Here is a 24,123-nt window from a genome sequence, read left to right on the forward strand (position 1 = left end):
CCCCGCCCCGCCGGCCGCCGCGGGGGAGGGCTCGGCCTCCGGGAAGGAGCGCGCCGATTGGCGCGGCCGGGTGTCACTTGCGGAGGAGCCCGCGGACACTGGCATTTCTCTCGGGCCTGTCAACCTCTTCCGCCCAGTGAGAGCCCGGGGTGGGGCGCGCCCGCCAACCCCGCCGCCGATTGGTCCAGATGACGGCCAATCAAACTCTGCTGCAATCTCATTGGTTCTCTTCTGAAGCCTCTCCGCTCTCCGGGAGGATGAACGAATGCCGAGAGCCCAGCCTATTTGATGGCCGATTGGCTCACGTTCCCGCCACTCATTTCCGTATATGCTTCAGTCACTGCCACGTCACCCCTTCCCATCACTCTTCTCGGCGTCCTCTTCCGCCCTTCGCGATTGGGAGTTAATAGCAGCTTCTCAACCTTTTCTACCATTCACCGAACGCCCTGAGGCAAAAGGGGAGGAGTTTAATCCTCACATCCTAATTTTCATTTCTTATTGGGTAGTGTCTACGTCACTTTTACCTCGACGGGGAGGAGGGGCGATGATTGGAGATGATTACTTCCGGGAATTGTCTGTGAAAACGAGACCTGGCAATGTTGACCAATGAAAGAGACCTAGGGAGAGAGGAGCAGGCAGGATAACCAATAACATGAAGGAACAGCCTTCGGAGGCGTGCCCGCCTGCTTCCGGCTTTAAGGAGCTTGATAGGCGGAAGCTAGGGGGTCCCTCCTAAGGCGTTGTTCCGTGTTGTGCGCGGTGTTGACTTCCTCTTCTGAATGGAGAGATTCGGGGGAGTTGGGCTCGCAGAGGGGTAGTGAGGCCCGTCCCCGAAGGACCCCCACTTCTTACGCAGAGTTGAGGACCCCTCCCTCTTGGGGCCCAGTGCCGACCTAGCTTGAGGGGTGGATGCGCGAAGACCCGACCGTCTCTTCCGTCCTCGAAGGCCTTTTTTGGTTTCAGCATCGTAGATGCACGCGTGCAGGCTTTAGACCGGAAGTTGTCGTTTCCCGTCTGTTGGTTTTGTCTACAGGTGGTAAAAAAAAAGTCACAAATTCAGTATCTCGTGTAACATTTAGACGCTGTGAACTATTATTGCAAGTAGAGCCAAAGCAATACCTGGGGACTCAGCGCCTGTTCTACCACTTTGAAGAGGCGATAGTGTCGATTTTAGACGCTGTAAAACGTGAATTTTCCTCAGGGGGAAAAACAGTGCATAAGAATATCCTGTTCTAGAAAATGGTTCCAAATGGAGGGAGATACTTATTGAATTCTAGAGAAAGTGTTCTCTACACATCTGCAGGGTTTTTTTTTTTTTATTATTTTTTGTTTTTTTATCTTTTACACATCTGCAGTCTGATGTAAGTTAATTGGGACTAATATTTTTAAAGGGAACTGAAGTTAACCTACTTATGCTTGCGTCCTGTCTTTGCTACTTATTGGCTCTATGACTTTGGAAAAGTCATTTAAGTACTCCAAACCTAAAATAAAACTGTACAAGGGTGCTCTTATGATTAAGTGCACATCCATGCACAAGTTTTTTTACAAAAATAGGGAACAACAATGTGGGTTCTGTTGCCAAATGTCCCTCAAATCTTTTAACAATCACAAAGGAAAAACACATACTGCACTTTTAATTCGGGAAGCCTGGCTGTCCCTACCTTAACTAGTTACCCACTTTGCGTGGCTAAGCCTGAGACAGTCAGCACTTCTGTTAGGTCCCTGGTGTGCCGTAGCATGAAATGTACGTGATCGGTTAATAGAATTTTCTTGCCAAAAATGTTGAAGCTGCATCTAATCAAGCCTTAGAGCCTGGAGAAGCCAGTTAAAGGAGACGACCAGTTAAATCGAGAATGTGAAGGAAGCATTCTGTGGGACAACTGTCCCGCAGAAGAGCTGTGAGGGAGGGCTGGCCCCTGAGGTGGGCCAAGGAAAACTGACATCATAAACGGAGGAGTGGGGTGTGACTGTTCTAAATTAAAAAAAAATAAACAAACAAACTTAAAAGACAGTCAAATGTTTCACCAGATTGGTCTGTAAAAACAGCCTTTTAGACAGTTTTGGGACTGGTGGAATTTTACAATGGACTTGTGTCAGGTATTATTATGTAATTATTGCACCTGCTCAGTTCAGTAATGGTACGATAGATAGAAAGGAAAACATGAAATGTAGAAGAATGTGCTACAGTATTTAGGAATGAAGAATCATTGTTTGTGGTTTCCTTTAAAATGATTCAGCAAAAAAAGAAAGAAAATAAGGAACAAAATCAGCCAAATTTAGTGATACATACTTTGAAATGCACATACATATATCTACCTACCTATCTGTTAAACAAATGTGACAAAATGTTAATTGCTGAATCTAGGTGGCAATTATAGGAGTGTTTATTATACTGCCATTTCTACTGCTATTGTATAGTTTAATTTTTTAAAAAGGCTTACTTGGGTTATTACACTGACACTGCCTCTGGTCTACAGACCGAAATTCTTTTTGTTTCTGTTCTTTTGTGACAGGGTCTTGCCATGTAGTCCAGTCTGGTTATGAATTTTCTATGGATCCTAGGCTGGCCTCAAGCTCATGGCAATCCTCCTGCCTCAGCCTCGCAAGGGCTGAGATTCTAGGCATGCACCATTCTAGCGAGACTGGACCAGAATTCTTAGCCTGGCAAATGAGGTCCATGACCATCTGGCGTCACATCCACTTTCCAACTTCTCTCTTCCTCCTTTCCTTGATGTGCTCCCTGCTCCCATCGGATTGATCCACACATCTTTCCCCACGGTCATGCTCTCCTTCCTCAGCCTGGTGCCTCTGTGCAGCTTTTCCTCCATTCAGTGGCCAGGCTCGTTCCGCCCTTCTGAAGAGTGTCCTCTGATCTCGGTGGCTAAGGACTTTCTCAGGACCTACGGTTTCCTTTGATGTTAACTCCCTTACAAACATGGGGTTCAATCCGCTCTTCCCTACCAGAGGGTCAGTTTCCTCCACAGCATCATCTGCATCTGCTTCACCTGTAGATCACCACAACCTAGCACAGTCACCTATTTAGCAGTGTTTATGACTGGGCGTGGTGGTGCTCACCTGTCATCCCAGCACTCGGGAGGCTGAGACAGGAGGATCACTGTGAGTTTGAGGCCAGCCCAGGCTATACAGTGAGGCCCTGTCTCAACCGAACCAAACCGAACCCGGCCACAAATAGTTACTGCACAGAGATTCATCTCCAGCGGAGCCACGTGTTGGGACACAGTAGTGAATGTGCAGAGACATTCTGGCTCCTCCTGAAACGCAGGCTCTTAGGGCTCACAGGCAGGCGTTAAATAGGACGCGGGGAGTGAAAATACACATTGTGGGTCCAGAGGAAATATGTCCAGGAACTACGTACGTACGTGCAGTAACATGGCGAGAAAGAGCAGAACAGGTATAATCTATCTCAAAGCAGAATAAGCTCTGTTCACGCGATGACCCGGGCTGGGGAGGAGACGGACAGAGGTGGACGCAGAAGCCTGGACACCTCCCGCCAGAAAGGGCCACAGAGCCTCCTTTGAGCTTTGTCGGACTTCTCCTCCAACTCTGCCAGGGTGAACAGATCCCCCGAACTAGGTGCCCGCAGATGTATAAGAAAAGTAAGAAAAACATCAAACCACGAGCAAAATTCTGTGATCAGGTGCTAGCAGCCTCTAGGACTGACTGCCCCCAAACACCAAATTCAGTCACCTTTTATTGAGCAAGAACCAAGAACATGGCTAGGACAAATGGGCAGATACCAACATTTTAGCAAGAATAATTAAAGGATCACCCAAGACATGCCTAGAATCCCAGCATTCAGGAGGCTGAGAAAGGAGGATCTTAAACTCAAGGTTAATCCAGAATGTATAATAAAGCCTTATCTTAAGAAACTGTAACAGACAAACCATAGTGTCCTCAATGCATTCTAATCAAATAATGTCCTTCTCCAGAGAGTTTGCCTCCAGGAAGTAACCAAGGCGAGGGAACCTAATTTCCATTGAAGATGGTTTGCTATCAGCAGAGTGGAGAAAGGCAGCAATTAAGGGGAGAGATCCTGGGAACTTGATTAAATGTGGCGGCAGCAGGCAGGGAGCAAAGTCAGCCCGTCCGGGACACACCTGGGAGAGCAGACTTGTGGCCTGGGCCCGGCGCCGAGAGTCTGTCCATGAGCAATGGTCACGTGCGACGTAGTGACAACTTTTGCAAACTGGCGTTTGATCTTCCTATGGAAGATCGTCGTTCTCATCCCTATACCCAGTCAGTAACCAAAGCTGAGCCGCCCCCTCGTCTTTCAGGGCCCCTCACGTAAGGGGGTGGTACCGGGATCGAACCCAAGGCCTCGTGTGTATGGGGCAAGTGCTTCACCACTGAGGTACGTCCCCAGCCCTTTTGAAGTTTTATTGTGAGACAGGGTCACCCTCAGCAGCCCCGGCTGGCTGTGTTTAAACACTAGAATGTGTCTGGAATACAGGGTGAATGCTCATGGTGGGTTACAGGGCAGACGCAGATCGCATCTTGATCCCTTCTACTTCCTGTCCCTGTCCTCTCCCCCTGCCGACCCCCATCCCCAAAACCCCTTCCCCTTCCCCACAAAGTTAGATGAACTTTTTCAGGGAAGTTCTAGATTCACAGAAAACGAGCTGAAGGTACAGTTTCTATGACCCACGGCCTCCTTCCCCGCGTCATCCGGGTGGTGCCCTGGTTAGGGCTGATGGATCCCTTTCGGGGCCTCGGAGCGGGAGGCACAGCTCCGCCCACAGACTGCACAGGAGGCATGTGACACACCAGAGATCAGCGTGGTGGCGCACGCCTGTAACCCCAACCCTTGGGAGGCTGAGGCAGGAGGATCAGTGTGAGTTCAAGGTCAGCCTGAACCTTGTAGCGAGACCCTGCCTCAAAAAAAAAAGAAAAGAAAGAAAGACAAAAAAAGATCAGCAGTAAAACCAGTGCCAACCCACCGCTAACACGCCCAGTTCCCTACACCCCTCTCCCAGCCTCACTGCCCTGAACACTCCAAAGGTAACTGTCACCCTGAGTCTATGTTCAGAAATACGAGCCCCGCCGTCCCACTGCTGTTCCCACTCCTGGTCTCCGCCCCGCCCTCGAAGCCCGGGGAGCGGGGTAGGGGGCTCCCTGGCGGTCCCTGCCTGGGTGGGTGTGTTGGGTCCCTGCCCACCCTCAGCCTGAGGCCTCGGAGCCACCCTCACGGAAGAGTTAGTGATGCGCCTGGAGGTGGGTTAGTCACCCGGGAGCCGCGGGGCAGCTGCGGCCTCTCTCGCCCACCCGCACCTGGCCTGCACCTGGCCTGCACCTGGCCTGCACCTGGCCTGCACCTGGCCTGCACCTGGGGCGTCCGGGGCTTGGACCCGAGCGAGCTCTTTAGACGGCGCCTGGCCGCTCGCGTTTTATCACAGCCGTGGAAGACGCTGTGCCCGCTCCCTACAGCACGGTGTTCCCAAGGCGGGAACGGGGCCCTCTGGGTGCTCTTGTCTGTGATCTCCTCTGCAGTGAGGACGTTTCCGGCCCCCTGCACCCGGGCCACAGTGACTGCGGGGTCGCTGCACGCCTCAGGCGGTGCTGGGCGCCTTCAAGCTCTTGCTCCCCAGGCCTCCCGCGCCTCGGCTCGAGAACAGAACCCGCCCTCCTGACCCGTGCGCTCCGGTTCTCAGCGCGGCCCTGGGCACCAGGACAGTGGTGACTTTGTATTGTCACCTCTGTTCCCAGGGCACTTCGGGACCACAGTACTTGTCTGACTTAGCATCAGACTGTTCCTGACCCGGGGTGGTTGTGATAAAATAAGTGACAATGTATTTCAAAACGGGCCTTAGGAAACAAACAGGCCTTGGTTAAATCAGGTCTGAATAACCCCTTTAAGCTTTTCTTTTTTTTTTTTTGAGACAAGGTCTCTCTATGTCCTAGGCGGGCCTCAAACTGTGGCGCCCAACCTCTCTTTAAACTTGTGACTTTAAACTTTCTGCCTCAGTCTCCCAGAATGGTGGAGATTATAGGCAGGCACCACTACAACCAATTTAAACTCTGGTTTTTTGTTGTTGTTGTTTTATTTTGTTTTTTGAGACAGGGTCTCACTATGCAGTTCAGGCTGGCCTTGAGCTAACTGTGTGGCTCAGGCTGGCCTCAAACTGCAGCGATCCTCCTGCCTCAGCCTCATAAGTGCAGGCATTACAGGCGTACCTGGTTTAAACTCTGTTTCTTATAGCACAGCTGTTTATTTCATCACCAGATATTTGTTGATTGCCTTCCTGGTGTTGACTCTATGCTGGGTTTTGGGGAGCAGCTGTGACAAGGCAGCTCCTGCGTTTGGGGGCTCACATATTAGTACAGTGAATTAGTGAGAGTCAGATCCCCTGGGACTGAATATAAGTAAAGTAACAAAAGCATTTCAAAACACTGGAGGTTGGCACAGTGGCATGCACCTTGTAATCCCAGTTACTTGGGAGGCTGAGGCAGGAAGATTGCAAGTTCAAGATCACTTTGGGCAACTTAGCAAGATCTTGTTTCAGAATAAAATAAAAATGTCTGGGGATGTAACCCAGCAGCAGAGTCCTTGCTCAGCATTCATTCACAAGGCCTGGGGTCCACCCTGCGGATTGTAAAAACAAAACAGCAGCAAAACCCCATACCGGGAGGGAGGAACAGTGGGAGGAAGGAGCTGCTGCTTCTTTGAAAACGTTTAAACAGGAGAGGGGTCCGGAGGCTGCCAGCTGCGCCGAGGATGACCGTGTGGCGGTCAGTCGGGAACAACTGGACTCTGCGTTTGGACGTTCCCGAGAGCCAGCGGCCTCGCTTGCCTGGTGAAAGTGGAGAAATTAAAATCCGATCAGCAGAGACTGCAGATGTGACCTTTAAGGGCTTGCATCTCTTTCAGCTGCTCCGACGTGAAGCCTGGGTCTGGGAACAGGAGAGTTTTTAAAAAATTTTTCTTAATTAATGAAGTTTATTGGTGCATTTCAGGTATGCACGGAGACCGCACGCAGCATGGGGAGTTTGTACCTGCACGTGATATATCTTGATCCCTCTTTTTTTCCTACTCCCCTCCCCTCCCTTCAGCCCTTCTTCCCTTCCTATTTACAAAGTTCTGTTTCCGTTTTATCCTTCTTTTCTTTCTTTTTTTTTTCTTTTCCTTTTCAGGAACAGGAGGCGTCTCACTCAGGACACTAGCTTCGGAACTTAAATTTCCAGGTTTAAGAAGCAGGTTTAGCCTTTCCCGGTGGGGGGCCCGGCGGGTCGTTTTGGAGCTGTGTAACTGCAGGGGCTGCCCTACTTCAGGGCAGAGAACGGTCGAAGCAGAAGGTGGCGGAGTGCCTGGTACACTGCGAAACAGCTGTGCAGGTACTTGTGAGGCCAGGGTGGAGGCTTCCTCGTGCTCCCCGTTGGAGGCACAGTGATGCCTGGGAAAAGGCACCCGAAGACGGAACCCTATGAACTGGGGCACAGTGGTGCCCAGTGGAACCCTGTAGAGCCCTCACGGAGAACAGGGCTGCTTTCTCCATCCTGCGGGACAAGTCCAGGACGCTTTAAGAAAAAGCCCGTAATTCTTTGCGTACCTGTGCGTGGACAGCCTCGGTGGACGATGCACACTACACTGTCGGTGGTTTTGCTGAGGTGTGGGAAGTGAGGTATTTTCCCTCGGTCAGCTTCTCATTCTGTAGTCTGGTGAATTTAAGAGATTTTTATGTTCACACCTGGCAAACTACACCTCGCTCCTTTCTAGATATTTTCCAGAGCTTGGCTGAGGCTGCTTTGGAGAACGAATTTGCTCAAAGGAGAGCTGGAAAGTCCTCTGAATGACACATGAGCTCCTTCACACAGCTTTGATTTGCCAACAGAGCCCACAGAGGCTGCTAAGGGGCCCGCCACCTGCTCACAGCACCGCGTCTAATGCGAGGTCAGATGATGCTGTTACGTGCCATTTTTGATACTGAACCCTCAGACTGTGGTTTCCCCTAAGTCCACACACTGGTTTCTGAGGGCTCACGGTATTAATCTACTCGAGCACAGCTGGGGGGAGGAGACGCCTAGGACTCCCCGCGGCCTCCCCACGCTGCCTCCCGCACGACGGACTTCCCTGCATCCCCAAAGCAGAAGTCACAATTTGTGTCTTGGACGTTCCGATGTTTCTTTTTTGTTTTTATCTGGCACCGGAAATTGAACTCATGTCCCGCTTGCCAGGCAGGCGCTGTGCCGCTGAGCTAAATCCCCAGCCCCTGACATTCCTATTTTTAACAGGGCAACTTTGGTGTTGCAGTAGCTATGGTTTAGAAAAACGCAATTTCGGGTCACTGGGGAGGGTCACAGGGTGGGAGACAGAGCCGGGCCTCTTGCTGTCAGCTGACGCTGGCTCGGGGGAGGAGACAGCCCAGGGGCATCAGAGGCGGGGTCCGGGTCTGCAGCACCTTCCCGGGGACAGCCAAGCCCTGGCACTCCAGGCATCCCCGCGCTCTGCCTCCTACAGCGATTCCCCCCACGCCCGAGATAGACGGATGCTATTTTTAGCTGTTTTTAGAGCATAACCACCTTTTCTGGTTATAATTAACACCCCAGTGAGCACAAATTTGGAACACACGGAGAGGAGCCACCACCTACACTCAAAGCCCTCAGAGCCCCTCGGGGCCACTCCCGCCGCCGGCCTGGGCCCTCCCTCCACAGAGCGGCCGCACGCACACACGTGCAGCCTTACACCTCTTTAACTTAACACCCTTAGTACTTTCCGATGTAACTAAACTCAATGAATTTTTCCTTTAAAATATTCTTTCCAAGAACACGAAGTATTTCCTCAGTAGAAAACTTGGAAAGTACTGCAGAGCAAGAGCACATTCCCAAAAAATCCCGACCCATAGAGACACCAGTAACTTTTAAGAACGTGTCTTCCAGTGTTCGCCTCCTCAGCACTTGGGCATTTTTATAAGCCGGATTCAAAGCACACAGATATGCTTCTCCTGTCGTGAACACCCCGTGGTTAAATGCTTGGCTGTCCATGCCACATGGATGGCCACTGACTTACTGTGATGCAACATTTAGGTCATTTATAGCTTTCACATTATAAAGCTGCAGTGTTCCTTAAAAAATTAAAAAAAAAAAAAAAAAGGTCTTGCATCGTTGGCCATGCCACCCCGGCCGCACCCATCTCTGAAATAGGCCTTGCTGAATGACTCAGGCTGGCCTCAGCTTGCAGACCTCCTGCCTCAACCTCCCGAGAAGCTGGGGTTTCAGACACGGCCCACCGTGCCAGGCTGCCCTAAGTATCTTTGCTTTGTAATGTTTGCTTAGATTTCTGAAGACAAATTGGTCAAAGGCCATGGGAAGTTCTTTACACTGACAAGGAACTTTTCAGAGAAGTCAACTTCTCATCGGTGAGGGGCAGCCCCAAATTCTTACTAGCATCCCTTTTAAAGAATTTGGTGAGCTGAAAATGCTCTACAAGAGGCAGCAGCGGACTAAGTCCCCACATCCCGCACTCTATGAACTGTTGCACATCTTCCGGCCGCCGCCTCTCACCGGGGACGTCTACTTCTTCCGTAGGGAGACTGCACGCTCCGACGTCAGCCCTCAAGCGTGCCAAGCGCTGTGAAGCGGGCCGGGTCTTAGCATCGCCCAATGGGATTATTTTTGCCTTGTACTTAGCTGGGAACTACTGCCCTTGTCACCAAGTCTTAAGAAAGTGACTTTAAAGCATCTAGAACGACAGCTAGTAAGCACCGGGTGACTCTGAAATCAGCGGACGCGTGTGAAGCAGCCAGCTCACATACGGGTACTCATTTCGATCCCTGAACTCCACACGCAGCTATGTCTCCAGCACTGGGTGGGGGTCTTGCTAAACTGCCAGGGCTGGGCTCAAACTTGCAATCCTCCTGCCTCAGCTTCCCGAGTGCTGGATCACGGGAGTGGCCGGCTGAGGGCAAGTCTTTTACCACAAGATAATCTTACCCCTCAGCTAGCATCTTTGGGCCTGTTCTGTGGCCCGCTGCCGCCTTAGGCCGACTACCCAAAGCCTGTCTCGCTGTCAGGAAAGCAAAATGCATCCTGCAGACAGCACTCAGCGTTACAAGAACTCTTGTCCCAATTTCCTGCTTTTCTCTACTTGTTGGCTCCTCTACCTGAACATTTATAAAAAGCACCCAAAATGTACCACACAAAAAGCAAGACATCAGGGAGACCAGTCCCAGCACCCAAGGGCTTGCCGGAGTACTCGGCCACGCTAGGCTCACACAAAAAGCCAGTTCAGAAATGACTGGGCGTGGTGGCGCACGCCTGCACTCCTAGCACTTGGGAGGCTGAGGCAGGAGGATTGTTGTGAGTTCGAAACCAACCTGGGCTACAACATGAGCTCAAGGTCAGCCTGAACTGCACAGCAAGGCCCTGTCTCAAAAAGACCAAAAAAAAAGACAAGAGCACATAAACACGCACATGCTCCCTTCAATTATACAATTTGTTTTTATTTACAATACCCTATAAAAATGTAAATTTAGAAACCTTTATTTTCATTAATTAGAACCAAACAAGATAAAGCACAGTCAGGAAAAAACGATCAAATATTCACTTGATCGGCCGTGAGGGAGGGAGAGGCGTGGGTGGGAGTCAGTAGCTGTCGCAGGGGACGCAAGGTGGCGGCCTGGGGACGCTGGTGGAGCTGGGCCGCGACCAGGCCGCGACCAGGCAGGGCAGCTTGCCGGCCCAACGGAGGGCTCTGTTGTACGATACAAGGACGTGCAAAGTGGCCACTCCCGCCACAGGCCGGCCCGACCAACTACATTCGAAAGGCGAGGGCAGCAGGACCGAGGTCGGGACGGCTGCGGGGAGGGGGCCCAGGTCTCAGCGTCTCCAGGCTGGCGGCCCGCAGGGGTCAGGGACCCCGTCCTCGCTGCTGTGTGGGAGGACGCGGGCGGCCGGCACGGCCGCTGTCCCCGCGGAGGTCACACCCAGAACCCGCTGCCCGGAATGGGCACAGCAGGCCAGGGCGGCATCCGCGGCCGCCAGCGCAGCCGGGGACAGGGAGGAGCGGCAGTCCCCTTGGGGGGACAGCGCGGGGCACAGGGCTCTGCCACAGCACGGGCTCTCGGACCCCAGGCGGGGACGGGCTTGAGGCTGCGGCCGCGGGAGCACGAGAAGGCTTAACCGTGTGCTGCTGCCGCTCAGAAGGGAGACACGAAGGAGACACAGGCCCGAGGGAGGACGTCTCGGCCTAAGGCTGGGCAGCAGCCGGGTACAAATTCAGATTTCACTCGAAGTGCTGCACACCCCAGATTCACGCGAAGACGAGGACCCACCAGAGGAACGGCGAGGCGGAGCAGAGACAGATGGAAGATGAGGCCGCTGGCTTGTGTTCAGAGGAGGTATGTGTCCACTAAGTACTTTTCCATCTAAAACTCATCGTAAGGGCCCCGTGGAGACCACGTAAGTGCGCACAGGCGCGCGTGTGTGAATCTGCCTTGAGTTCTACTCAGCTGGCTCTCCTAAAGTCACCTTACCATGGGACAGTGCCAAACGTCTCCCGCAGGATGAGGGAGACTCCTTTGGAAGGCTGCGCTCTACTGTGAGGTGGGCGGTGTGGTGGGATAAAGGGAGGGATTCTCTTTGTATCTCTAGGGCAAAGAAAACGCAAAATGGTAAAGAACCAAGTAAAGGGGACATGCAGAACGGTAACGCAGAGGTACAGAGGACCAGCGGGAGTCGTCCGTCACTCTTCCCGGAGCCGCGGGAAGCCCCGGCCTTGATGCAGCCCGCGTCTGCTCCGGCCCGGCCACCGCCACCACCTCCCTCTCGCGACACTCCCTCAGCGATGGAGCGGTGCAGGTGGCGGCCACAGGAGGTCAGCACACAGCGGAAGCCTCTCACCGGATCCCCTGAACCAGCCTGAGGGCAGAGACACGAAGAAGGTGTGTGTGATTGTGCCAGTAAGCCGAGGCCGTGGACAGCCTTCCCCGCCCAAGTCCCGTGAGAACGCCTCTGCTCAGCCCGCGTCACTTCCACACGGGCGCGGGCGCCTGGGCCCTGACCACAGACTGTCAGCGGGCGTCACGGGTCTCGGCCGGCATGCACCGCCTGCGCCCCCTGCCACGCCACCGACGCCCAGCTCTGCTCCTGCCCGGGCTTACTGCAGCTTCGTCTCCAGCAAGGTCAGCTTCTGCTGGTCGACATAGCGAGAGAAGAGGGACACGAGGTTTGCGGGCGCGGAGATGGGCTTGGCCAGGGCGGCCTGGGGAATCCGCAGGAGCTCCCTGGTGGCCATGAACATCACCTCCGTCCTGCGGGCAAAGCAGAGCAGCAGCGAGGTGAGCGGGCACCGCGGCACTGGCTGTCGGGCAGCGCTGGCGGCGGGAGAGGCAGCCATACTGACCACTGGTCACTCTGCGCGGGCTCCGCTGCGGGCTCCAGGCGCTGCAGGTCTTCCCCGCGGCTCAGGAGGGTGAGGAGCAGCGAGAGGCCGAACTGTGGAGACAGAGGGAAGCGACTCAGTGCCTCTCCCTACCCCAGCTGCCGGGATGCCCCGGGCCTGGCCCAAAAGGCCTCCAAGCTCGGGCCTCAGACCTCACTGAAGCCAGGGGCGGGGAGCTCAGGCCGCTGAGCCGAGCCCAGGCTCCCTCCAGGCCTTGCCTCCTCGCTCTTTTGTCCTACTGTAGGAACAAAAGAGGTAAAAACGGAAAGGCAATAAAACACTCACAGAGAAAACACTAAGCAAGAAAGATACTTAGAATAAACAAGAAGAGATGCTAAGAACTACAGGAAATATACCAAAAAGGCAAAAGGCAAAATCAGATTAAGATGAAGAGAGAAAACTTCCTTAAAAAGGGATACTTGAGTGGAGATGTAGAGGCTTAGAAGGCGAGTTAACAGGAGCCGAAGAAACGAAAAAGGAGGGAGGGCAAACAGATCCAAACACTGTCTCCACAGTGCTTCAAGTTCAGTGGCATGATTCGGACTGAAATACACGAAAGCCTGTCAGTGGGCAGTAACAGCCGCTAAAGGAGCACAGAGCGAAAGCACAAACAGGGACGAGGAGCTACAGGTTAAAGGCAGGAGATCACAGTCCAGCAGGAAACTGGCAGTACCCTGGGAGTCCCAGCACCTTTCTGAGCTCCCCTTCCGAAGGATAACCTTTCCTTTCCACAGAACTTCCCTTCGGAAAGGAAAATCAGCATCAATACCGAAACTATTTTGAAAACTTATATTCCAATACACTGGAGAACCTACAAGAAATGGAAATTCCTAGATACATATGAATTACCAAAACTCAACCAATTAAACATAAAAATGCTGAATAGATCACTATAATAAGCAACGAAAACGAGGCAGTAATAAAAACCTTCCCAACTAAGAAAAGCCCTGGGCCTGACGGAATTGCCACCAGAACTTCAGGGAAGACCCAGCACAATACTCCGCAAACTCTCCCATGGAACTGAAAAGGAAGGGGCTCTGCCAAGCATCACCCTGGTACCAAAGCCAGACACGATCTAACAAAAAGAAAGCTACAAGTCCGTCTCTTGAACGAATACACATGTAAGAATTGTCAACAACATACGACAGACAGAAATCAGCAAATCATAAAGAAGATCATTCATCCTGACCAAGCTGGCTGGCTTCACTGCAGGGATGCAAGGATGGTTTAACATATGTACATTGATGAACGTAGCACATCACACGAACAGAAGGGCAAAAATCACAAAATCAATAGTGTCCCTATATAATCAACAATGGATCTTCTCAGGAAAAGAGAAAAATTGCGTTCAGAATAGCTTCATAAAAATTAAACACTGAGAAACTCATCAAATCAAGGAAGTGAAAGAGCTCTACAATGAATAAAATGCTGGAAAAAAAGAAGACTGAAGATGGTATCAGAAGATGGAAAGATAACCTCCTTACTTGGATAGGCAGAACCAACGTAGTCATGATAGCCCTGTCACCAAAAATGATACAGATTTAATGCAATCCAAATCGAAAGACCAACAGTAGTCCGCAAAGAAAAAACAGTCCTAAAATTTATATGGCATTAGAAGCGGCCCAGCAATCTTGGGCAAAGCAGGAGGCATCAAAATCCTGGATCTCAAGTTATATTACAAATTGTCAGTGATAAAAACAGCAAGACATTGACATAAACACAGACCTGTAGATCTATTAAATAGAGGATGCCAAAACACTCCCAGGCACATTCCACCATCTGCTCGTTGACAAAGGGGCCAAAAAACGTACGCCAGACTAAAGACAGCCTCTTTGTTTTTTTGGGTACTGGGAATTGAACTCAGGACCTTGCACTTGCCAGGCTGGTGCTGTGCCACTGAGCTAAATCCCCGGCCCAAAAGACAGCCCTTTAACAGATGGTGCTGGGAAAACTGGAATCCACATGCAGAAGAGTGAATCCAGACCCTGCTACTAGTTATTTATTTATTTATTGATTGATTGATTGTCTTTTTCAGACAGGGTCTCGCTGTGCAGTTCAGGATGACCTTGAGCTCACTTTGTAGCCCAGGCTGGTCTTGAACTCACAATGATCCTCCTGCTTCAGCCTCCCGAGTGCTGGGATTACAGGTGTGCGCCACCACGCCTGGCTGCTACTAAAATAAAATCAAAGTGGATCAAAGACTTAAATATAAAAATAGAAACACTGAATCTGTGGGAAGATAAAACAGGTAAGACTCTTTAAAGGCTGAGATGCAGGCAAGGCCTCGCTGAGCAGACCAACTGTACAGTGTAAGAATATCAGTCACCGACAACCGGAGCTGCACCAAGTTAAAAAGCTTCCTTCCGCACAGCAGGGGAAACAGCCAACTGACTGAACAGACACTCATGGAGTGGGAGCAACTTCTGCCAGCTACTCCTTGGACAGAGGACTGATATGCAAAACGTGACGATCTGAAAATTTAGACAGCCCCCCCCATGTAAGATCCAATCAAAAACTGAGCAACTGAGATGAACACACTTCTCAGAAGGACAACGGGCCAATAAATGCATGAACAAGCATTCAACACTGCTGGCCATTAGAGACACGCAAATCAAAACAACACTCGGGAGTCCCTCTTACTCCATCAACAAATCAAAACAGCAGAGGCAAGGCTGCGGGAAAAAGAACACTTTACGTACCCAGTGTTGGTGGGATGTACACTAGTACAACCACTACGGAAGTCAGCATGGAGACGCCTCAAAGAACGAAAGCTAGAAATTTCACTCGAGCCAGCTATTCCCCCCCAGGTAGCTTCCTGAAGGAGCTAAAGGGATCGGATCACAGCGACACACGCACAGGGTCGCAGCAATGCAATTCTCAAGGACTAAGTCACGGACGTGGCCCGCAGGCCTGCCAGCAGATGAAGGGGTAGAGAAAAGGTGGTCATACACGGTGGAGTACTCCTCAGCCCTCAGGGACTGGAGTGTCTGTAGGAAAACGGGTGCACCGAGACCATAACGCCGGGACGTAAATCACACAGGGTTAAATATCCTGTGCTCTCTTCCACGAGAAACCCAAATATAAACAAAAAGCAGAGTGGAAGACAGGACGCAGAGGCAAGCTGTGGAGAAGGGGAGGGAGCTCAGCGCAGGACAGATGGGTGAAGGAGGGAGGGGAACGGAGACCGGGCTGCGCGGCGACAGACCTGTGAAGGACGGGTGTTAGCCTCACACGCACTTCTATCCGCTATCTGCGATTTAGGTAAAGCACCGGGCACCACCACCCTGTCCGATCGCACGGTGCTCTACTGCCTTTGCCAACATTAAAAGGAAGAAACCAAAGGAGGATGCTGCACCGCTGCCGGCTCCACGGCCCGCTCCCAGGCACGGCACCTCAGGGCAGGCCTTGGGGTTTCCAGCGCCAGGGAGAGGAGGCCCCGAGGTGTCACTTCCCCGCCCTACGCGGTGTGGCCGAGAGCGCCTCCTTACGCGCAGGCCAACTGGGTGACACCTGCACTGTCCGCTCCACAGCCGGAAGCCGGCTCAGCAAAGCCAGATGCTCTACCCAGGATCGCGGTGCCCGGGCAGGCGGGGCAGGGCTGAAACCTGGCCTGCCAAAGTTCCGGTTCCTGCTCGTCTGTGCTCCCTCCGGGTCTTTCCTGACACAGACCAACGGGAGGCCCTGCTCTGCAGGCTGGAACCGACGCCTGCGGGACGGCAGCGGTGAGAGCAGAGGAGTCTGCAGCCGCCTGCGCTGGGTGCGCAGAGAAGCCAGAGAACTCCCGGCGAGGCCCCACAGCGCACGGCCAGCCGCGCCGCATCTCCCTGACCTCCCACCGCCCGTCCTGAGCAAGGCCAAGGCTGAAAACCCCACAGCCGCCTTGGGCCCTGCGCGATTGTGAAGCGCGAGCTGCTGCTGAGGACGGCGGGGGAGCGGGAGCAGCGGGACTGCGGGCCTGACATCAACGCCAGCAATCCCTTTCACGAGAGCTACCCAGCACCCTGCCGGGCTGACACCCCGTATCGCCCGAGCGGAGCGGCTCCTGACGGGGCCAGAGGCCTCTCCCAGGTTGGCGCGGCCGCGGTGGCTGGCGGGGAGCGCGGAGGGCCGGGCACCTTGTTCTGGAGCACAGTGGTGAGGTGAGGGTTGCAGGGCGCTGGTGCGGCTGCACTCTGAGGTAGGTTCATCAGCTGCTGCAGGAGGCTCGTGACTGTCACCGACGGGAGGTGATAGAGGAGGACAGAGAAGGGACTCAGCAAGCACGGCAGGACCTGCGGGGAGAAAACAGCATTACGTCCCCCGGCTGCTCCCTCCTGACCTCCAGCAGGCGCCTGCCGGAAGGACGCTCAGCGGGCACAGCCACGTCCGGAACGCATCCCGGCAGCAGGTCTCAGCTTCTCCGAGACCGTTCTCACCTCCGTCTGCACCTGAAGCCCCGTGACGCTGAGACCGGGGGGCGGGATCTCCCTTGTCAAGGGCCAAGGCCCTCGAGTATATACCAGTGTCTTGGCCCATTCCACTAATGCTCAAATGCCTGCCACTGCGGGGCCCTGCTGTGAACAGGGGTCCCCGGAGTCCAAGTGCAGCAGGGCAGAGCGGAAACAGGGGCCTGCGATCTGCCGGAGCCGAGCTCAGAGCTGCACAGCGCGGAGAAGGGCTCTGGGACTTCCCGGCCTCTGCCTTCCACTTGATGAAGCTCCCGGAAGCGACGCAGAACTGACGAACCGTCACCAGAGGAGATCAGGAAGCAGAGCTGCCTAGCTGGTGGCTCACAGCACAACCTGAGGACGTGGCCCCCAGCCTTCTGCTGTCAGTCCTCCGCGTCACGCGGCCCGGACCACAAAGGCACAGCGCAGAGGCACGGAGGAGCCCAGGCCGACGACACACCGGAGACCAGGCGCGCTTCCAGGCCGCCAAGCAAGGCGATGCAAACGTGCCGTGCACGAGGGGAGAGGCCGGCCCCGCCTGGGGACCCGCCCTGCGCGAGCGGACTTCTCACCTGCCCCTTCCAACAACACGCCACACAAGAACGCCGGCCCACGCCGGCCCGACCCCAGCAACCGAGCGACCAGCACTTCCCAGGCTCAGTGCCCCGCGCTCCCCGGCAGCAGGTGAGACCCGCGCACGACCTCAGTCTGCGGCGCTCACAAAATCGCTCACAGTACTACGCCAAGAAAGCCAACAGTAACTTCTCAGCATTCACTAATATTTGCTCCAAATTCCAATTTCTCTAACTGACTCAAGTATCTTTTAGCAGCTGATTTGTTCTAATCATCGTTCAAACAAGATTCACCCTCTCCATTGTGCTGATCACGCTTTAAAAACCCTACGAGGTCTTCAGGCCCTGGCCACCTCCTCTTTTGGGCCATCTGCTGAAATTATGGGTTGGTCGTTGGTCCCGGGTCTGGGTCTGGCTGACGCCTCTGCGGCTCCTATTGGGCAGGTTCCGCCGCCTGCTCCACCTTCCCGTAACTGCTGTGAATGACACGTCTGCTTGCCGGGGCTCAGCGCCGGGGAGGGGCGCGTGCAAACCCTCGGCCAGAACGGCGTGCTCTGCGGGAAGCGCGCGGTGCTCTGCTCGGCTCACGGGGCAGCAGGCAGTGGGCCCAGGTGTCAGCCCGCTCCAACCGCTGTCCAATCCCCTCCGCGCCCTACCTGACGCTTCCGTAGCCGGCAGTGACTGCTGTCTAGATTATTGTTGTGTTAAGCCTTACAGAGTGGTTATTTTCTATATTTATTAGCTGTTTTTCATTTATTAGCTGAAATTCTTCTGGATTACCAACTGTCAGTTACCATGACATCTGCTTATAATAGAAAGGCGAAATGCTTAACCCTTTTCCTTTATTTATTGTTTGTCAGGAGGAGTCGACCGCTTAGCAATCTCAAAGGTGACCAACATTTTTGATATCATCATGAATTCAGAAAATTGAGTATATTCAGCCGGTTGTGGTGGTGTATCTATCAACTCAGCACTTGGGAGGCTGAGGCAGGAGGATCGCCACAAGTTGGAGGCCAGCCTTGGCTACACAGTGAATCTAAGCCAGTTTGAACTACATAGCAAAACCCTGACTCAAAAAAAAAATTGAATATATTTACTTCAGTCTATTACTGTAATTTTTCTTCTTGATGTAAATTATCCTATTTTTGGTTAACAGGAGCCTGGTCAGATTAAACAACTTTTGTTTGGGCATTCTCAGGATCCTAGTAATCTATTACTTTACTTGCTTGCATCTGTTTGTTTTCTGAGACAGGTTCTCGATTTGTAGCTCAGGCTGGCCTTGAACTCACTTTGTAGCCCAGGCTGGCCTTGAACTCCCAGTGATCCCCCTGCCTCAGCCTCCCGAGTGCATGCTGGGATTACAGGTGTGTGCACCACACCTAGCTACTTTTCCTGTTTTTTCTTTTTGTTGTTTTTTTTTTCTCCGGTACCGGGAACCGAACTCACGACCTTGCGCTTGCCAGGCAGGCGCTTTTGCCGCTGAGCTAAATCCCCAGCCCTGTTCCTGCTTTTGATACAAGACATTCCAGCGTTATCCTGTACCTCTCAGGCTCAGACCTGGAGCCAGCTGGAACTTGCAGAAGATGTTTGCAGAGACACAGTCCACTGTCTTTAACGCACACAGGTTAAACACTCAGCCTCTGATTCTAACCACATTCTGCTCGCTAGCAGATAAGCTCCAGGAAGGCAGGCACTTTTGTGTTCCGACCTCTTAGCAACTAGAACAAGGTGCTGAATTTCTAGGTCGTAAGCTAGTGCCTGGTATTAAGTACTGTATTCAGTACACATCTGTCTGAGAATTGCTGTAATTTGCAACCTGGCTTTCTATTTTCTAGTATAAACCTCAACTTGTTAAACTTCCCTTTGACCCATTTTTAATTCTTAGAATCTTTAAAAAATACGCTTGTCTCATCTCAATTTTCGTTTTCTAATGAGGAGGCCTAAACTTATTTTTCTACATGCTAAAAATTTCTTTTTTTTTTTTTGGTCTTCTTGAGACAGGGTCTTCCTATGCAGTTTAGGCTGGCCTTGGCCTTGTAGCCCAGGCTGGTCTCAAACTCGCAATGATCCTCCTGCCTCAGCCTCCCGAGTACTGGTATTAGAGGTGTGCGCCACCACACCCAGCTCTACATGCTAGAATTTCAAGGGTCAAAAATTTTTCTTTCAAACGTCTACAGAAGGAATTATTCCCAACTCTTCCATGGTGTATCACTTAACAGGAATCCTGGCACCTCTGTCTTCTCTGGACTACTCAGGTGTTATACTCAGCTTGTACTGGGCAGTGATAGACTCACCCACATATATTTTATTATTCTCAATCTCTCACGTAACATTTGTCCTCTCCCTTATCTGACTCCTGTGGGCACCTGTCAACTCAGCTACAGGCTAATGTCAAACTGCTGACAAAGGCCCAGTGAACGATGCTTTCTACTCACAAAGGAACCAAGACAAGAGTCCGATTCAGCCGCAGACCCTGTCAGAAATACAAAAGCCCTGATTCACCTTCTCCACACTCTGACTCAGCACTTGCGGGGAGGTTCACGTTACTTTACTTCCCAAGCGATTCTCGCAGCAGCTTACAGCGCCACAGCTGCACCAAGCCAGGCAGAACCACCCCTTTCCTTATGTCCAGGGACAGTCTCAGCAGGAGTGAGACTCAAGTGCCGACCTGGAGTAACTACTGCGGGTTTGCTTCAGTCACCTCCAGAGCTGAAGTTCAGACAGAAGGGGGAGCAGCTGCTTGGGTGTGTGGAACCTCCGAGGTTGTGCAGAAGCCTGAGGGAATCGGCCGCGGAGCTCACCTCGTCCTGGGCGTCCTTCTTGATAAGGAGGGGGAGGTTGCGCGCGGTGGCCATGAGGATGTCGGCCGCCTGCTCTGTGGACAGGAAGGGGAGAACGCGGGCGACCATCCTCTTCCCCTTCCGGATGCACATGATCTGGACGAAGTGCTCGTCACTCGGCCTGCGAAGGGACAGAAGTGCAGACTCAGGGCCACACGAGCAGCCGGAGCCCTCGCCTGGGCCGGGGAGGCTGTGGGTGGGCGCCGCGCTCCCGCTGCCGTGCCCCAAACTCCGGAGAGCGAGCACGACTTCCCCAACGCGAGCCAGACCGCAGCCGAACCTCAGGGTTCACACACGTAGATAGCCATCATCTCACCAGTCACACTAAGTACACTTGGTCCCACAACCTGCACAATTTCCATGATTAACTTTTCTTTGAGACAAGAACTCATTACACAGTTCAGGCTGTCCTTGAACTCACTATGCAGTCCAGGCTGGTCTCCAACTCACAACAACCCTCCTGCCTCAGCCTCCCAAGTGCTGGGATTACAGGCGTGCACCACCACGCCTGGGTATGCCACAATTAAGCTTTAAGTAACCTACAAAAATATTCCATTGTTAATAGAGTACTATCTGAAAATATGTAAGCAAAGTAAGACATAAACATTCATAATCTGACCTAACAGTTAACTTTAAAAGTGTTACTACTTTGAAGAGCTTTTTTGCTGTGTAATACGTATTTTTCTCTCATAAAACAATGGGCCCAGAAAGTTCTCATGTGTTTGTAACTTGATGTTTTCTTCACTTACTGTAAGGACTTTTTCGTGTCAATAAATGTACATTATGTGTTATTTAAAAGGCCGCACACCATGTCAACCTGTGGAGAGACCACATTTATTCCCCCGGCCTACACTACACAACGTGTGCTGAAAGGAAAGTGCTTGTTAAGTTGCGTTTTGCAACTCCTGGCTTGGAAGAATCAATAGTTCTCATGACCAAGTAAAGGGAAAGGGACTTTTTAGGCAACACAGTCCTCTTGCATCTATAAAATATTTGGGATTTACACAACATTTACCATCAACAGGATTCTGTCGGGTAAGAGAAAACGGGCAAGAGAAAACATACAGAAACACACAGAAGGTTAACAGGCATCGTCTCTACCGCAACATCGACTGCTTTCCATGACACACGTGTGCTATGGAAATCCCAAGGACACTGAAAAGCTTATAGTCCGCACCTTGGTAGGAAAGTAGATACATAAAGATGACAAGGTTGAGGGCCAGGCGTGCTGGTGCACACCTGTAATCCCAGCACTTGGGAGGCTGAGGCAGGAGGATTGCTGCCAAGTTTGAGGCCAGTCTAAACTACAAAGTAAGACCCTGTCTCGAAAAACAAAACAACAACAGAAAAGGATTACAAGGTTGAACATTCTAGTAGTCATAAACTAGATACAGCCTAACAGCCCCCAAACCTAACAGTGTTTCCTTAAAAATCTCTGGCACCCAGTACAAACCCTAGTAGACACTGTATTTGTTGAATAAATTTAGGACGAAGGGTTTTCCCCTCTCTGGCTGGAAGGGTAGGAAACACTTTATATGAAATGGGCTTCAGTTTGGCCAAAAAGATACACTGTGTGCTTAGAGAGAACGCAGGGCAAGGCAGGAACGGTAAACTCAGCTTGGCAGAGGGCGTGCACGTGCGCACGTACGTGCGCGTGTGCTGTTCATGTGCACAGCTCACCTGTCTCGGCCGGGCAGCTTGCCTCGCAAGTTGTCGTACATGCCACAGATCTTGTGCTTTCTTTCGTCCACCAGGGCAGGCCGCTCCTCTTCTAGACTTAGGAGATAGCGCCTTTCGTAATCCTCCACGTCCAGGAGTAAGCTATAGGTCTAAGGAGAGTGAGGGGAGATGAAGCGGGCCACAGCCGCCAGGCTGGGCCCATGGGGTACGGGAGACTCAGTGGAGGATTAGCTGCTCCGGACTCAAGAGTGAAAACCCACAGCAAACTTGAGCTGAGAAAAAGTTGCTCTTTAAAATGCAGAAAAACACCAAGCAACTTCCGCAATTCTTCAGACATCATTCTTTGTCCCTCCCTGACCCTCTGGCAGCTAAAGACAGTGAAACAGTTACTTTCTGAATTGTCCCGCGGCAATGCACTGCAATGGTAACATTCTGCATTACTGCCACAGGACACTCTGCACCTCTGCAAAGGGGAACAGCTAACTTCACTAGGGCGCCAGCACTCTGCAGGTGCACTGGCTAGTCACTGCCTCTCCGGGAAAAAACACTGCTAGCATCTCCATTTTCACAGAGAAAAACTGAACATGGCATAGGAGCCAGTCCCCGCCCCTCGAGGTGGCCTTGCGCACGGCGGGCCACGGCAGGAGGACAAGCTGACGCCTGGCCTGGGCACCTCAGCAAAACCTACCGCCAAGGCAAAATGGGCCCGGGGCTGTGGCTGCAGCCCTCGGTTCCACCCTTGTGCCAAGCAAATAGGCAAGCAAGAAGGCAAAATAAAACCACCACGCCCCAAGCCACAAATTCACTTAGAAACAGAAAAGATACGATTTGTAGCCCGGTGATTCGGTGTTCGAATCGACTATGTTCTATGCTTTTTCAATGTGGCATTTACATAAAGCAACTGCCAAGCTAAACGTGGTGGTAAGCACCTGCAATCCCAGCACTCGGGAGGCTGAGGCAGGAGGACTGCCTTGAGTTCGAGGCCAGCTTGAACTACAAAGTGAGATTCTGTCTCAAAAAAACCCCTACCAAGAACAAAAAGACCCAGACCAACTGCCAAATGTGTGTGTGTACACGTGTGTATTATCTTCTTCCTCTGTACCGGGAATGTCCAATATATACCTGTGAACTCACGTAAGTCATCAACAGCCAGAACAGTGTCATCTGTATTTCCATTTTAGCAGGCTTGTACCGCTGCCTTCCAAAGACACTGAGCTCGTAACTCGCAAGAGTCTGAGCGCACCTCGCCAGTTCAGCCCGCACCGGTGCCCTCACGGCGCCCGGCCAGCTGCGCCCCGGCCCTTCTGGTGCGGCACAGCCCGAGCGAGGCTGCCCCTCAGAGACGGAGCGCCGCCGCACTGCTGCCTCTTCCTCGCTGGCGCACACACTTCCTACCTGAAAGCCGGCAGCCGTTCTGAAACTTACTTTCTCAATTATGACAAGCGTCTTCCTTCTCTTGTCCCGAACTTGCTTTTCTTTTGTCTCCTAGAAGAGACAAGAACATTCAGCATAAACTGCGTCTGCCAAGAACAAATCACCACGCATGCATCTGGGGGTTCAACTGTGGAAATGCCAAGGTGTGGAAATCACCTTGTCCTTCCAAAACCCTACAACCGCACTCGTATGGACAAAGGTCACGGAGTTCACTGGAGCCAGGTGTTTGCAAACTATCGGGCTGAAGTCAGAGATACGCCGAAGGTCACTACTGCGTGTAGCAGGGAACGAAGGTCCCACAGGACCACGTGAAAACACACAGGAAGTACAGCAGTAACTGCTTCTGAGGCAACGATACTGCTGGCGGCCAGCGATACGCGTCTCAAGACTGCTGCCCCTCCCCCTGCCCCGACCGGCTGTCTTAGAAACGGAGGTGCGGACATCCCAGCACACCTGCGGGAAGCAGAACGGCAGGACGTGCCGGCTCAGACTACCAACAGCCGCACCGCGCCCGAGCTCATCCCGCCGCGACCGCGAAAGAGCTGGTGACAACTCAGGCGCCTTGAAACGCGTGCACGCTGACTCACATCGTCTTCACCCCGCGACGTCACCACGGCATCGATCATCTTCCGAGGGTTATTCACGCTGGAGACGGTGAGCTTTCCCAGAGAGCCCTCGAACTGCACTGCAGGACAAAAGTGCCAACCAAGGAAAAACTCGGCGACGCCAGAGGGCGGCACGCGAAGACCGCGCCTTTCCTCTGTTCTTTATTAGTT

General features: G+C 52.5%; 1 protein-coding gene across 1 annotated transcript in view; it reads right to left on the minus strand.

The window, feature by feature from the left end:
* Positions 1-10,433: 10,433 nt before the first annotated feature.
* Patl1 (protein associated with topoisomerase II homolog 1 (yeast)) overlaps positions 10,434-24,123 on the minus strand; it is a gene marked incomplete at its 5' end in the record, with an annotated part of 28,237 nt that continues 14,547 nt past the window's right edge. The window contains 8 exon segments of the mRNA XM_013506460.1: positions 10,434-11,871; positions 12,114-12,263; positions 12,356-12,447; positions 16,510-16,665; positions 20,195-20,354; positions 21,914-22,062; positions 23,339-23,398; positions 23,935-24,032. Of these exon segments, the coding sequence (XP_013361914.1) occupies positions 11,850-11,871; positions 12,114-12,263; positions 12,356-12,447; positions 16,510-16,665; positions 20,195-20,354; positions 21,914-22,062; positions 23,339-23,398; positions 23,935-24,032 (887 nt within the window).

The sequence above is a fragment of the Chinchilla lanigera genome, unplaced genomic scaffold (genome assembly GCF_000276665.1).
Source record: "Chinchilla lanigera isolate Chin_1 unplaced genomic scaffold, ChiLan1.0 scaffold00110, whole genome shotgun sequence".
Classification (NCBI taxonomy): Eukaryota; Metazoa; Chordata; class Mammalia; order Rodentia; family Chinchillidae; genus Chinchilla; species Chinchilla lanigera.